At 47.7% G+C, this 17,188-nt stretch overlaps 1 protein-coding gene across 4 annotated transcripts in view; it reads right to left on the bottom strand.

Annotated features, from left to right (window-relative positions):
• Mgat5 (alpha-1,6-mannosylglycoprotein 6-beta-N-acetylglucosaminyltransferase) overlaps positions 1-17,188 on the bottom strand; it is a 293,176-nt gene that overhangs the window by 64,980 nt on the left and 211,008 nt on the right. For all 4 annotated transcript variants that reach the window (XM_052199815.1, XM_052199817.1, XM_052199816.1 and 1 more), the window contains exon 12: positions 13,808-13,941. In XM_052199815.1, the coding sequence (XP_052055775.1) occupies positions 13,808-13,941 (134 nt within the window). The remainder of the gene's footprint in view (positions 1-13,807; positions 13,942-17,188) is intronic.

Raw genomic sequence — 17,188 nt, 5'->3', positions numbered from 1 at the left:
AGATACTGGCATGTTTGCTCATCTGGGCCAGGGGACATACAGTGTTTCTAGGGCCTTGCTGTGAGCAGAGGGGCGGCATCACAGGGCTCTGGTCAACGGCTGCGTTAGAACTAAGTCCATGCCACCTACTTGGATACACTTGATGGTCCAGCAGCATTCACAGTGGCCAGGTCTCTTAAAAGAGCTGTTGCAGTCCCCTCTGCCTCAGAAATCAGGAGTGAAGAGACAGACAGACAGACAAGACAGACAGACATGGAAAGCTGGGAGGAGCATTAAAAGTTTTGGTGGTAGGAGCCCTTTCCTCAAAACCTGCCCAAGAATGAGCCAGGAGGATGAGGAAGAGAAGACACTGTGAAAGCACATTTCCCTCAGACCAGGCAGCAGCTACAGGACGCGCTTCAATTCAAATCGTATCCTTGTGACTGGCCTTAGCATCCATCTGCCTCAGGACATGTGTATACATCTTCCTCTGTGTAGGTTCACAGGTGCAGGGGCCTTTGAAGACCAGAGGCCAACCACAGGTGTCTTCCTCACATGAAGGCCACCATGAGTTTTTTATTTCCCTGAGACAGGGTCTCCCATTGGTTTGGAACTGATCAAGTAGGTTAGGCTGGCAGGCTGGCTAACCCCAAATCTTTCTTTCCCTGCCTCCCCCATTGTGCACATGGCACACAGTTTTTTAGGTAGCTTCTTGGGGGGAGGGGCGTCAAGCTGAGGTCCGCATGCTGGCGGGCACACACTTTACTGACTGCTGCCACCTCTTCATCTTACCCACTTTGGCTATCATCTAAAGCTGGACTTTATAGTCCTAAGGACTCCATAACCATCGTGATGACCTCACCCGTCGTGCTGAGAACATTAGGACATTAGCTTGATCATCTCTGGAGGACTCTGCTCTGGTAAACAAGAGGCTCAAAGAAGGGAGAAGCCAAGGGCAGCCTTTCTTAAAACATTTCAGTACAGCAGGGTTAACTCCAGGCTCCCCCCAGAGCTCCAGCCTCCCCTGAGGAGATCAGGACTCTGGCTCAGCTCCAGGACAGATGGGCTCATTCAGTACATAGGTCTGCACAGCCGCAGCCAGAATTCATGAGCATATGCTGCCTATATAATTTTTATTTAAGCATAAAATTGCACATAGATGCTAAATACAATTTTAGAAGCATGGATGTTGTTACATTCAAAAATATTTTCTAAATTGCCTTATCACTATTTCTCAATGTCACCATACTTCTTGTAATAAATCAATGGATTCTGCTCCCAACATTCAGCCCACACTGTCAAATCTTCTTTAGCTAATATATAAATGTTATACACACATATACACACACATATATTTATTTATATTTATATATACATAAAACTCTATCAATAGGTTCTGCCCTTGCAGGACAAATAAGACTCCTGCACCTTTCTGGCTGGCAGGGGAAGCCATTTAGGTGCCAATGCTTCCAAAAGAAAACAAAACAAACAAAAATCTACCAAGATGCAAGCAGAAAGCCAGTCTTTCGCTTGCTTCTTGCTGCTGTGATTTTGCCGCATTGGCTAAGTTCCTGAGCGCTGAAGATTTAGGAGTCACCGAGAACGTCTATCAAGGCATTCCTGCCAGTGTTGTGGGGCACGGTTGTGGTGCAAGAAGGAAGGCCCGGGGTGAACTTCGGGTATTTTTCTATATTGGTATCTACTTTATTTAAGGCAGGGTTTCTCACCCGGATCCTCAGGTTTTCTCCACCAAAGTTTCTGCAGTGAGCTTGTGGCCAGAGTAGCTGTGAACGCTGCCTAGTCTAAAGCCAGGACTTACTTAAATAACGACGAGATTTGTTTTAAGACTTAGAGATACAGAGACACATAAAAGAATACAGCCTGTCCTCACAACCTGGAGGCTTCGGGTCGGACACCCCTAGAGTTAATATGTGGTCCAAGACAACTGTTTGTTCAGTGTGGCCCGGAGAAGCCAAACAACAACAACTAAGCAAACAAACAAAACATTAATAAAAAAACCCATGGATACCCTTAATCTAACTGAAGGGGAAATACCAACATGGATGTCCTGTTCAGAGGACTGTGGCTTTTAGAGCACAATAGATTCTTAGGCATTTTGGATCCATCTTCCTGCAGAATCATCTTCACTCTCCACAATGGATGAAAACAACCATGTGTGTGGAAGGCAGAGCAAAGTCCCAAGTGTTTCTCCTCAAGCATCATCCGAGATGGTTTTTGAGACGCAGCCCCTGCCTCACCGGCGTGGCACTCACTGAGCAGGTTAGCCTGGCTAGCCCGTGAGCCTCTCTGGGATGGTAAGAGTGGGCCACTATGCCTGGCCTCTTCATGTGGATTCTGGGGACAGACCTCAGGTCAAGCTTGTACGGAAAGAGCTGTACTGATGGCACCATCTCTCCAAGCCCCTGAAGTGCTTAATGACACTGTGTAAGTTCTCTGGGGCCCCAGCTCCTCAGTCATTGCTTGGGGCCTTCATCTCCTTCACTTCCTTGGGAAGCACAGCTTCTGCACACTCACATGGACTCTCTGCCGCCATACTCTATCCTGCATGACCTGCTCCCGACGCCCTCCTCCACGTTGAGGGACCACGGTGCCTTTTACTCTCCCCACACTATTCTTCCCACATCGGCTGCCAAATTGTTAGAGCTAGAGTAATGGCGAGAGCCTCTGGGAAGATTACAATCACAACAGCTGTGTTTACTAAGAGCTAAGAATGAGCACATCCTAGGGCTATTAGAGAGAGAGAGAGAGAGAGAGAGAGAGAGAGAGTGTGTGTGTGTATGCAGGGGTGGGGGTGGGAGGCTGGGAGGCTTCTGGAAGCACCCCATCTTCAGGATATTGCTGGCAGCCTGAGCTTCCTGCTTCTCAAGCTGGTTTTGGCTTTCAGAAAAGACCTTCTGCAGCCTGGTCTCTGCTGCCCACCAAGGGCCTTTTCTCCCCCACAGCTCTTCTTTTTTTTATTTTTTTATTTTTTTTATTTTCGAGCTTCAGTGATTGACAAGTGGCTACTTATACGACTTAGAAGAGCAGCGCAGCTCGGCACAGAGCAGCCATGGCCAGTGGACCGTGGGTCATGTGACTCCTGCGGCTGCTCTGCTGACTCCCTAAGCACCCGGAACCAAGCCCAAGAATCCGCCATTTATCATTCAACCTCGGACCTTGTGCTGCCTCTCCCAAGTCTAACTATCCGTGCAGGAGGCAGGGTATCCAGACCCTCACCCACTCCTTAAGGGAGACTGTCTCTTCTAAAGTCTCCAATACTTCATTCTATCACCTCAAAGATAGACATTTGTTTCAGGAGTCAATGAGTGTGCTTGGTACCTTGTGAAGTTCCTACCAGATGCTATCTGAGTTAGTGGGCAAGCACTCTTGAATTTTATGATTTTGGTTTTAAATATAATTATGTTTCCTTACTTGTGCTGGTGGAGGGAGGCATGTGGGAGGTTATTTGACAAAGTCTAGGGATGAATTCTGTCTCTCAGCATGTGGGGCCAGGGGCCTGAACTCAGTCAGGCCCAGCTAAAGCACCCTCGCCCACCACACCGTCTCATGGCCCTGTGTTTATGTTCTCGAGACAGGGTTTGGTGTTGCCCAGGCTGGTTTTTATCTTGCTGTGTAGCTGAGGATGGTCTCCATCGTGCAACCCCACCTCCCAAGGGTTGAGGCTTTGGTGTGCTAAGGACACAGTGCTGGGGAGGGAACCCAGCTCCTCCTCAGGCTTTGAAACTGCAAACACTTCTGAACTCCTGACCAGTCCTGGAGACCTGGGACAGCGCCCTCAGAAGGGCTGTCACCCTAAGCACACCCAGTCCCTGGACTCTGGAGTAGCGCTTGCTAATTCCAAACAGTCACGTGGTTACAACTATACATTGTCTATATTTTCAAAATAAGCTTGGATTTTGGCCTTTCTGATGAACCTCTCCAAATGATTTATTTTCTTCTCTCTCCTCCCCTCCCTTCCTTCCCCTTTGTGGCCCACCTTCTGCTCCTTTCTGTGGAGGTGTGTACATGCATATATGGTCAGAAGATGACCTTGGGTGCCATCCGCCTTAGTTATTTTTGGCTTCCACCTTCTGCTCCTTTCTGTGGAGGTGTGTACATGCATATATGGTCAGAAGATGACCTTGGGTGCCATCCGCCTTAGTTATTTTTGGCTTCTTCATTTCCTTTACACCCTGTATTAACTAGTTCTTTGGTTACATGCTATGCACTTGCTATACACTTTATACACATGTTATAGATGCATTCTGATCACCCACATCCCTCACTCTCCTGCAGGTTCTTCCCACCCGTTGACCCTTCCTCTTCACTAGTCCTTTTCCAAGTTCCTTTTTGTTTTACTGTTTGTTTTATCATCATTGTCGCCGTCGTCATCATCATCATCATCATCATCTCCTTATTTTCTTATTTTCAGGGAAAGGGTCTTTCCCTGGGATTTGAGATTTGGTGTTTCTGAAGATAGACTGGCTAGCCAGAGAGCCCTAAAAATCCTTCTTCCATGTGCTGGGAGTATAAACACTTGCCACCACGTCCCACTTTTTACATGGGTTCTGGAAGTCAAACTTCAGATCTTTATGCTTGTATAGTAAGCACTTTCCTGAGCGAGCCATCCCCCAGCTCCCCCAATGGCATATTTCACAATTAAAAAAATTTATTGTGCTGCCTAAACCTAAGTGCCCGGGAGTGGGGTTCAGCCACTCCAGGGCTCAGGCTGGGCTCTGGGCACAGTGGTGAAAGCACACAGCAGGTCACACATTTCCTGGGGTGCCAGCCTGGGGTGAACTTTGACCTTGCAGAGTACTCCCTCGGTCTCCCTCTACTCTCCCTGACCTCTCTGCCTCTCATTCTGTAAGGACAATCTGAGGGGTGCCAGGGCCTTACAGCCAGGGAGACCAAATGCTCTGTCTGGTACTGGAGACTGCCCGGTGATTGCGGTCACAGAAGCAGGGGCTTGATGGCCTCCCACGCGGCTCTCAGCTTGAGTTCAGCTGCCTCTGATGTTCCTGGAACGCTCAACTCTTTCTAGCCCTTTTCAGCGTGGTCCCTTCCTCACCAACCCCAACCTTGATTAAACTTTGCTCTCCCTGGTCAACACACCAGTTTCAATCTATCTTCAAATGTCAGGTTTCTGAGTCTCTCCACGGTTTATTCCTTCAGATCAACTTTAATTTAATTTGCTCGTAGAGAATTATTTATTTGGGACAGTTTTACATAGCTCGGAACAGAGTTGAACTCCCTAATGTTCAAGGCGAGGTTGGGCTTGAGCTTCCGATCCTTCTGCGTCCACCTCCCACGTGCTGGTATTACAGGTGTGCACCATCATGTCTAGTTATGTGGTATTGGGAATCAAATCTAGGACCTTGTGTATCCTAGGTGAGTACCGTTTCAACTGAGCTGTATCCTCAGTCCCTTTCTAATAGAATCCTATTAAGAAAACCTAACAGACATCAAGGAAGAGAAGGCATTGCTGAACACATTTATATGCCGCCATACATTTCTCTCATGGATTGGCTGTACAGCGGAGGCCCGTGTATTAGGTACAACTGGCCAACACTGGAGCCATTTTAGTTGATGCACTGCTGTGTCTGTACAAGGATGAGCCCATCTAACAATGCATCCTCAGAATGTCTTCCCATGGTTAACTGAAGCGTGAGTCCATTTATTAAGTCATGCAACCTCATTCAACCCCTAACAAATATGCTATTGTTTCCACCCATTTTGCAAAAGAACTCAGGGACACAGGGAGCCGAAGCAACTGGCCCCATTAAGAGATGGAATCCCACCGTCTCCAAGTATGCCCACTAGTACAAGAGGCAGGGGACCAATACCCTGAGTGCTCAAGGAATGGCATGATGATGTCTGGAGCTCTCAAATAGGAAGAAAGGGGTTCCGTTATATGTTAAGCCTCAACTTGGAGGCCACAGTCAATTCTTGGCAGACCCACACAATTCTACTGTCAAGGCATCCCTTAGGTCTCTTATACTCATGGATGCTTTCTGGGCAGCTGGGTTTGTGGAGTCTGCACATGCCCTGCCCCACTTCCCTGCCCTCTGTTCCCCCCCCCCCCCCCCCCCCCCCCCCGCTCTGTCTTATTTCTGACACCCAGAAGGCTGTCTGCTAGGCCACTCTCTCCTTGCCCCTGATTTTGAAAGAATTAGACAAGGCCAAGGAGGACTTTGGATTATAACATTCCGGGGATGGGGAGAATAGGCAGACAGGCCACTGTCATTTTATGGAAGAAAAAGGTGAGACCAGGGGACCAGTATCAGCCAAGGTCAGACAGCTGAGAGCACAGCCAAGTCTGCTTTTCCTGCCCAGGGCTGCTCCTGCTGCCCACACTGTCCCTGGTCAGCACGTCCAGACTGACATGAGAAGGCCAGGGGAGAATGTGTTCTTCTGCCAACAGACAAGGAGCTCTTTAAAATGGAAGCAGAGGCTTGCTGAATCAGAACAGATGATCGGGAAAATGAGAGGGAAAAGGTTGCCTGATCTTCACTGGTCTTTACATTGTATACTCGGGGGGGGGGGGGGGGTGTTGTGCCAGGGGAGGGGGGGTTGTGCCAGGGGTGGGGGGAGGGGGGTGCAGCCCAGACTGGCTTACAATCAGCCCACAGTCAGTGCTATTTTGTAAGAGCCTTTAAGAGTCCTGAGCTGTAAGCTTTGCTGTGTCTGTGTGGTAGGTGTGTGTAGTGTGTGCACATGCATGTGGAGGCTGGAATCAGCTTCAGGCGCTGATCCTCAGATCCTATCCGCCTTCTGATTTTGAGATAGTCTCTCACTAACTGAGAATTCCCTAAGTAGGCTGGGATCTACCTGTCTCCGGCTCCCCAGTGCTGGAATTACAAAGGGGCTTCAACATTCGCCCTCCTGTCTACATTTGTCTGGAACTCAGGAACTATTGTTGGTAGAGAAAGTACTTAATGACTGAGCTATCTTCCCAGGTTATTATTTCTATTTATTTGGGAGGGCAGGGATGGTGTGATTTGATTTTTAAGACCCATTGTCTTAGTCAGGGTAACTATTGGTATGATGAAACACCATGACCAAAATCAAGTTGGGAAGGACAGGGTATATTTGGTTTACACTTCCACATCACAGTTCATCATCAAAGGAAGTCAGGACAGCAAACTGGAGGTGGAGCTGATGCAGAGGCCATGGAGGAATGCTGCTCACTGGCTTGCTCCTCATGACTCGTTCAGCTTTCTTATAGAATTCAGGACCACCCGCCCAGGTCGGCATCATTTACAGTTTCTTAATTGAGGTTCCGTCCCTTCATAATTATACCCTGTGTCAAGTGGACATAAAACTAGCCAGCACAGTCATATTAGGTGGTTCCTAGCCACCTTAACTGGAGCTCCAGGGGATTTACTAGATTCTGGCTTCCTGGGGCACCTGGGGCTTCATGTACACACACCCACACACAAACACATGCCCTTCCATATACTTTGAAAAGTAATAAAATAAATATTTTTCTTAAAAAGAGCTATGACAACATCAGACTTCAACAGACTCAACAAAATCAATTCCTATTATCTCAATACATACGCTTGGGTTGACCTGGGTGGCTGTCGATTTACCTCATTTATCTTTGTTATCTGGTAAGAAGGAAGTATGATCACAGGGTTAACCTACTTACAAAAAAAAGCATTCTTCTCAAGAATTTCACTCTATTCTCTAATTATAATGGTCTTTGGTGGTTCATTAAAACCACACATTAAAAGCAGTTAATTCCTACTATGAAATCAAATGAATTTCTCCAAATGACTCCAGTTCCCAATTCTGCCTGCATTTCAATGAAGTTAGAGTCGACCCAATTAGCAAGCCAGATAATTGCATAGTTCTTTGGATGGGACTCTGTCTCCGACTCAGAGGTCACTCAGACTTCTTGTCTCTTTCCAGATTTATTTCTGGCTGTTTAAAGCAATGTCTACACTGTTTTGAAATATTGCGATCATCACTGCAGAATGCCAGGGTGTTTCTGGGAGCGTGGGTTACGTTCAGTGTGGCTGGTCTTCGATAGCCCATAGTGACTGTGCTGCAAGGGTTCCAAAGAACACAGCCAATCATTATTCATGGCAGGGTAAGTATGTGGCTCAGGTGACACAGTCCTTTGCCTAGCATGCAGGAAGCAAGCCCTGGGTTTTATCTCCATTACTGCAGATATGTAGTATCGTAGTAAAATATTGCCAGCTCAGTACCTAGGAAGCAGAGGCAGGAGGATCCTATGTTCAAGGTCATCCTTAGATACATAGAAAGTTGGAGACCAGCCCGGGTTATATGAGGCTGAGCCTGAAGTTCTCCAGTTTGGTTAGACTAGCTGGGCAGTGAGCCCTCTTTGCTTTCCCAGGGCTGGGACTGCAGGTGTGTTTCACCTTGCACAGTTTTTATCTGGGCACTGGGGATCTGAACTCAGATCCTTAAGCTTGTACAGTAAGCACTTTAACAACTGACCCATCTCCCAAACCCCCTATTCCACATTTGAAGAAGATCCCCTGCTGGCTGTTTTATATTGAGAATGGATTAGGGAAGTGTGTGTGTGTGTGTGTGTGTGTGTGTGTGCTTGAAGTGAAGGGACATGTTATTGGTTGGAGTTGAAAGCAGAATGCGTGTGCCTTCAGCTATAACCTCGTAGGTCTGGATAAGAAGTTTTCCACATTCAAGTGAGATGGTTGTTGTTGGTCTCGGCTTGTTGCTGGTCAGACTATGGCTGCAGCAAGCCAGGCCCTGGGCTCCCAAACAGAAAACGATGTGAACGACTCCTATGGAGGGTGATTCACTGAGAAGAGCTGTAGGACTATTGCTGATGTGGCCTGCAGAGAGCTGAGTGGCCAGGCGCAGTGGTTTACCTGCTATGCTAAGTTTAGCCCCGGGCTCCGGCTAGATAGACGCTCAGGTTACACAGCTAGATGGTATAAGCTTTGGGACACTGCTTAGTACAAGGAAGGGACAACAAGGAGTGGAGTCAAGCCAGGAGGGCGGAGCCCTGACCCTGGCTCTGCCACATGAACCCACTGGCCATGCAGATTCATCATCAAGGATGACCAAAAGAAAAAGACATCAGCATCAGCACCGCCTTCAGTCATGGCGTGAAGGGCTCTAAGGAGCGGAAACACGCCCACAACCTGTCATCATGCTGGAGACTGGATCTAGCATGTGCTGAGAATTTCATCCAGTGCATTTACGGTTGAGTTATCTACATCCCTCACTGGCCAAAGCCAGCTCGCCACAAACCTCCATATTACAGGGAAGAAAGAATTGCCTCCACCCGATTTCCTGGTGGCCCCCTCTGAGACATTCTCTCAACTGCTGTCATGCAGGAGGGCCCTCCCCACTGAAGGCAGTCCCATCTCTAGGTAGGCAGACACGGGGCTGTCAGGGGAAGGCAGCTGAACAAGCCAGAGGGCGAGCAGCATTCCTCAACATTTTCTGTTTCAGGTCTGCCTTGACTTCTCTCCGTGACAGACCGGTGAGTCAAATAAATCCTTTCCTCCTTCGTTGTTTTTGGCCAGTGTTTTATCACAACAACAGAAACCAAACTAGAACAATGTATTAGTCGTTTCACCCAAGCCTAGAAAAGGAAGCAGCTAGATGCTGGTCTCTGCGCACAGAGGTTTTTTTCTTCAGAGTGAGCTGAATTTATTCATGTGTGCATGCGTGTGAACAAGTTATTCGCCGCCATAATGAAGAGCCCCAGAGTGAGTTCTGGAGAAATAACTCAGTCAAAAATATTTTCCTTGGAAGCATGGTGACCTGAATTGACCACCCAGAACCTATATAAAAAAGTTGGACACAGTGACACCCTTGTAAACACACCAGGCCTGGGGAGATGTCTAGGGCTTGCTGAGCAGACAGCCAGCCTACTGGAATTGGTGTGAGACTCTGCTTTAACAAATTGAGGTGGAGAGCTTAAGGAAGGACAGCTGAGGCTGTCTTCTGGCCTCCACACATGCATGCGCGTGCACCCTCTATGTATCCACGTGCAGAGAGGTAGGGATGGGGAGACGGGAGAGAGAGAAGAGGGGAAGAGAGGAGAGGGAGGGGGCGGCTAAGGAGATGGAGAGGCTGAGTAAATGCATTCTCTGAGGGAGACTGGGTTGGCCCAGGACACCATAGAGTTCAGAGGGGAGCAAAGTGGTCCAGGAAAGGGCAGACGTAAGTGCTGTTTGCTTGGGAGGTCAGCTCACATCTGCTACAATGCCACCATTTTAGTACAAAAGCGTCCACAGACAAAGAGTAGGCATGGCTGTTTTCCGATAGCATGTTATTTACAATAACAGATAATAGGCCAGACTCTGCACGGGCTGGGGCGCACCGACTGTTGACACAGTTTGAAAATGGGCAGCTGAGCGTCTTGCCAGCTGCTTGTATTTCCTGGATGCTCATGGGCTCGACCATCCTCGCGTGGGGACCCAGTTCTTACCATGGCCGTTTTTAACTGGCCCAATAATGATATCAATAATAGCAACATTTAGTTATGGTGTGAGCTGCACTACACAACTTACAATTATTAATTCACGTGATCACCACAGAAGCCCTACTGAGGAGTCCTCTGAACAAAATGAGCCAAGGGCTGGGTATGTGGTTTGAATTCCTTGTACCAGGGAGACTGAGGCAGAAGGTTAGCCTGGATAATACAGAAAGACCCTATTTGTTTCAAAATAACAAGGCTGGTCACAGTGGCTCTTGGGAGGTCCTAATCTATAATCCTAGAAATTTGGGAGGGAGAAATTGGAGGATTGTTAAAAAGTTTGAGGTCAGCCTGGGCTATATACTAAATATTACTTAGGCTGACTTAGGCTATGCAGTGTCTAGTCAGAAAGCAGGTGTTATGAACAGGAAGTAGAGCAGGGCTACAAAGCCTCAAGGCCCACCCCTATTTCCTCTAGGGAGGCCCCACCTCCTAAAGGTGCCAAAATTTCCCAAAATAGTATCACCAGCTTGGTATCAACACCACACATGAGCCCATGGGGGAAACTCACATTCAAGTCCTGACATTCTCTCTCTCTCTGAACAGAGAATGAGAGTCATTTCCTGAAGTTCTGAGGTTAGAACCCCCCTCCACATGATGCTGGGATGAACTCCCCTCTTCTGCCCCCAACCCCCACCATCTCCCAGCATGGTGATGGTACCAAGTACTTTGGATTCCAAAACTTTTAGTTTATGTTAACACATAAGGAATAACCCTTGTTTTATGACTGCAGGAGTTCCCTGTCTTGGGACCACTGTCAGTTTATGCCAGATAATTATGCTGCAGAGCCTTCCTAAGTACTATAGGATGTTTATGATATCCCTAACCTGCACCCGTTGGACAGGACTACTCAGACATGACAATCAAAATTATCTGGAGACACTGCCAGGTCGCCCCCCTGGAGGCAGGAGGCAGGGGCACTGTCCCTAGTTGAAAACTATTATACTATAGCATACAGAATTTAGCTGTCTGTGATAAAGAACATTATCTGGGAGTAAATCAGTGTCTGTAATAGCCAATGTGACTAGCAAGATGGCTTAGTCCATGGAGGTCCTTGCCACTAAGCCTGGCAACCCGGGTTTTATCTCGAGAACCTAGAACTTACATTGTGGAAGGAAAGAACTGACTGTTCCTGCAAGATGTCCTCTGACCTCCACATGCATGCATACACCAGCCACTCACACACATGCATATGTCAGTCACTCACACACATGCATGCATGCATATGTCAGTCACTCACACACATGCATGCATACGTCATCCACTCACACACATGCATGCATATGTCATTCACTCACACACATGCATGCATGTCATCCACTCACACACATGCATGCATATGTCAGTCACTCACACACATGCATGCATATGTCAGTCACTCACACATGCATGCATATGTCATCCACTCACACACATGCATGCATATGTCAGTCACTCACACACATGCATGCATATGTCAGTCACTCACACACATGCATGCATACGTCATCCACTCACACACATGCATGCATATGTCATCCACTCACACACATGCATGCATATGTCAGTCACTCACACACATGCATGCATATGTCATCCACTCACACATGCATGCATACGTCATCCACTCACACACATGCATGCATATGTCATCCACTCACACATGCATGCATATGTCATTCACTCACACACATGCATGCATATGTCATCCACTCACACATGCATGCATACGTCATCCACTCACACACATGCATGCATATGTCATCCACTCACACACATGCATGCATATGTTAGTCACTCACACATGCATGCATACGTCATTCACTCACACATGCATGTATATGTCATCCACTCACACACATGGATACGTCATTCACTCACACATGCATGCATATGTCATTCACTCACACACATGCATGCATACGTCATCCACTCACACACATGCATGCATATGTCATCCACTCACACACATGCATGCATATGTCAGTCACTCACACACATGCATGCATATGTCAGTCACTCACACACATGCATGCATATGTCATCCACTCACACATGCATGCATACGTCATCCACTCACACACATGCATGCATATGTCATTCACTCACACACATGCATGCATGTCATCCACTCACACATGCATGCATATGTCATCCACTCACACACATGCATGCATATGTCATTCACTCACACATGCATGCATATGTCATTCACTCACACACATGCATGCATATGTCAGTCACTCACACATGCATGCATATGTCATCCACTCACACACATGGATACGTCATTCACTCACACATGCATGCATATGTCATCCACTCACACATGCATGCATACGTCGTCATCCACTCACACACATGCATGCATATGTCATCCACTCACACACATGGATACGTCATTCACTCACACATGCATGCATATGTCATCCACTCACACACATGCATGCATACGTCATCCACTCACACACATGCATGCATATGTCATCCACTCACACACGTGCATTCATACATCATTCATTCACATACAAAGGAATGAATACATGGAAAGACACTGTATCAGCTTCCTTTCTCTCTTGATAGTCAGCACTGTGGGCTAATGGATGGGCGACACCTTGCTTTCTGAACACTATATCAGAAAAATGTCTAGCCCTCCTAGCTGGGCATGTCACAGATGCCCTCAGAGGTCAGTTTCTAATTTCCTTCATGGGGTAGACACAAAGCATGAGATCAAATCTATGATTATCCCAAGAAGGCTTTTACTAGACATTTAGGAAGAGGTATGTTTGAAAGTCATGGGGACTTCTGTTCTCCAAATGTCTTTTAAGGTTGCAAGATTGGCTCTCTGCGGCTGATACATTATATATGAAGAGATTGGTAACCTAAATCATGCTCCACCAGGATTTTATAGGTATGTTTCATACTGAACTTGAAGATTCAGCTAGATTGGCTGACCAGTGTCCCCTAGGACTCCTCTGTCTTTGCACCCACCTGGCACTGCTGGAGTCGCAAGCACGTGCCATCACGCCCAGCTTTCTGTGTGTGGCTAGGGATCTGAGGCCAAATCTTCATGCTTGGTCGAAGAGCACATTACCCACCGAGACTCCCTGGCCTACATCTCACATCTCACATGCAAAGAAGTAAGAAGCTTGGGGTGGAGTTGCTGTAGGGAGAGACAAGCTGCCCCAGCCTCAGTTACGATGCCAGCCCTGCTAAAGCAACTGAACCCGGGAAGATTTCTGTTAATGTCTAGTGGGCATAAGCCCTGGGCATTTGGCTTGATTACTTCCAGGATCAAAGCGAAATTAAATTACCTCACAAGGTTCCTTTCAGAGACCTCGACACGCAGGCGGGCTGACTCACCTTCCAGAAACTATCCACTTTGCCATACACAAGGGACTGGTTCTGCCGTTTGATCTCGTTAATGTGGTGGATGTCGCTGGAATTCAGGTGCTGCTCAACCACGAAGCCCAGAAAGCTGTTGTCTGGGGTATGAGCTGATAGGGAAAGCAAAAGACAGGGCTGTGAGTGGTTAGCGGGCACAGAGCAGCAGAGGCAGGACAGACAACACCAGCCAGCGCTGACCACTGGTGCGTTTGCTCTTCATTTGGTTCCACCTCGTCCAGGAGCTCCCTGTCTACGCTGACCCAGCTGTGCTGACCATCTCATTTGGGTAAATAAAAACCAAGCCGCCTAATCTACAATCTCACCTCCACTGTGGCTTATTCTCTGAGAAAAGATGTATAGAGGCTGGGGGGAGGGGATGGCTGAGCTGGGTGGTGAGAGGTTGGGTGGGGGTGGGGTGGGGCGTGGTGGAGGAGCCAGCACAGCCCAATCTTTGAGTTCCAGGTTCAGTGAAAGACTGTCTGAAAATATTAAGTGGAGTGCTGGAGCTAAGCCTGGCTATTAGAGTGTGGTCACATTGAGATGGCTCCTTGCGGGGAGGGGAGGAAGGCTCTTACCACAGAAGCCTGGGCACCTGAGTTCTATTATATTGTGTGTGGAGAAGAAGCTGGGTGTGGTGGTGTGAACCTGTAATCCTAGCATTGGTGAGGAGTCAGGTGGATCCCAGGGGCTCTCTGGCCAGCCAGGCTGGCAGAAAAAGATAAACTCAAGGTTCACTGAGAGACCCTGCCTCAAAATAGGTAGATAGGTAGGTAGGTAGGTAGGTAGGTAGATAGATAAGATAGATGGATAGATGGATAGATAGATAGATAGATAGATAGATAGATAGATAGATAGATAGAAAGGAAGAAAAGGAAGGAAGGAAGGAAGGAAGGAAGGAAGGAAGGAAGGAAGGAAGGAAGGAAGGAAGGAAAGTGATTGAAAATAACAAACATCAACCTTTGGCCTATACACACACACACACACACACACGCACATGCACACATGAGCTATACAGCCATGGACTACACTATCATAGTCAAATATAGATTGTATAAACAACAGCTGTCCCTTGAGGTTCATGGTTTGATGACACCCTAGCCATCTTGGCTTGGCAAGTACAGGCTAGACTGCCTACCCAACAGCCACACACTACATTTTGGTAGCCCTAGCTGTCCTAGAACTTGTTCTGTATAGAGCAGGCTGGCCTTAAACTCACAGAGATCTGCCTGCCTCTGCTCCCAGAGTACTAGGATTAAAGGCATGAGCCACTCCCACCCAACAAGAAGAAAGAGTCTCCTTAAGCAACTGTAACCAACAGCCAGGCATGATTGCCAATGGGATTATATTGGCCAGATGTGTGGCCTGAAGACTGAACAAAAAGTGAGGGTCTCTGGAGTACAAACCTCTCTAAAAGCCAACTCCTTCATAGCTGGGATGCGTATAGGGTAGATTATTCTAGAAGAAAAGGATATTTCCTCTGTCCCGTTCTACCTATGGGCTCTACAACTTTACAATATACCACAGGAGCCAAGAACATTTGTATTTTGTGACTATAGGTTTTGAAAGTGTGTGTGTGTGTGTGTGTGTGTGTTATGTCCATGTGTGCATGTGTGTGGAGGTCAGAGGACACCTCAGGTGTCATTCTTCAGCTGCTCTCTACTTTGTTTTGGAGACAGGACCCCCCCCACACACACACACACTAGGGTCCACACTAGGTTCACTGACTATTTAGACTGCCCAGCAGTGAACCTCGTGAGTTTCCCCTCTCTGCTTCCCTGGTGCTGGGTTCCAAGCGTGTGTCCTCATGCCTGGCTTTCTGTGTGGGTTCTGGGAATTGAATTCTGGTTTTCCGGTTATCATTTTAACAAGTGGAGTGATTCCCTCAGCCCTGTGTGATTTTCAAGCATATTTCACCAGGAAGGGGCTATCTGATCGGAAGGCAATTCTCTCTTGATTAAATAGCACCCCTCATCAACTCTACCTCCCAATCTTGTTCAGATAAATTCCAGCCTGTCGGGTGACGGCTCAGTGAAGGTCACCCATGGCTGATAAGGAAGCAAGTATCCCTTGTTTAGTCTGACTCAAAGAAAACCAGCATAAATCACACCAAAGCGATCTCCCCCAGTAACTGAGACTGGCCAGTCAGTGCAAACCACATACGGAAACTTCAGTCATCACCACTCACCTCCGGGTGCTTAAGAGGAGTCAAGATTAAGCAAACTTCTGTTGCTTTGCTCTGGGTTTCTAAGAGCTACGGAATTCATTGCTATTTACAGGGTCAGCCCAGAAGTTCTGTGTGTGTGTGTGTGTGTGTGTGTGTGTGTTGGAGGGGTGGGATTCCACACACAAGTGTCACTATATACATGTGGGAGCCAGAGTTCAGCTGTCTTCCTCCATCAGTTTCCACCTTATCAATTTTCTAAGCATTTATTTAGTTTACCTCTATAGGAGTGTGTTTGCAGGAGGCCAGAAGAGGGCATCATGCCAACTAGAAATGGGGTTGTAGGAAGTTGTGACATGGGCGCTAGAAACTGAAGAGCAGTGTGTGCTTTTAAGCAGTGAGCTGTATCTTTAGTCCCCTCCCCCTCCCCCAGCACACTGTCTGTCATGGGACTGGCCAGCGAGCTCCATCAAGCTAGCCATCTCCACCCTCCGAGGCTGAGACTACAGCCACACGGACATCCTTAAGTGGGTGCTGAGGATATACTTTACTACTGAGTGAGCCTGCAGAGACCTTTCCAACCCATCAGAGGTGACCTGCTCAGAATGAGACACTCCAGCTCTGTCCTCATCCTTAGGAAAAGGAAGAGAGGCAGTGCCGCCAAGGCACTCTGTGGACATTTGCAGGCCACACAGATGCTACCTTGTCACCAGCTTATTTCTAAGGCAGGGACCTGATGAGGGTCACAGGAGGAGGGGCTAACAGGGCTCTGACTGGGGAGCTGCGCTCAGTCAGGCCAATCTGCTATTCCATTTCTGTGTGTTTTGAACCTGTGCCAGAGGGACAGGCCCTGGCTACAGTTAGCTAACAAGGAAATTACTGAATAAATTCCATGGCCAACGAGAGACAAAGCAAGGGCTGACTGATTTTCTCCTAGTTTTTTCTTTCCCCCTTTTTGAGGAGCGCGGAGGGGAGGGCACTAGAACTGGAAAGACAGGGTGGTGGGAGACAGCCTGCGCATGCTAAGTGCCCTTCCTTTGTGACTCTGGGCTCTAGACTTTAAGAGGTAGTTTGTAACTTGCATTTTCAGGAAACGGAGTGACTAACACTCCACTCTTGGGATATTTGTTCTGCTACTCAGTTTGTCTACATCTCCATATAGGCACTTACAACACAATGACTAAAGTATTTTGTGG

The sequence above is a fragment of the Apodemus sylvaticus genome, chromosome 12 (assembly GCF_947179515.1).
Source record: "Apodemus sylvaticus chromosome 12, mApoSyl1.1, whole genome shotgun sequence".
Lineage (NCBI taxonomy): Eukaryota > Metazoa > Chordata > Mammalia > Rodentia > Muridae > Apodemus > Apodemus sylvaticus.
This window is presented reverse-complemented; position numbering and strand designations above follow the sequence as displayed.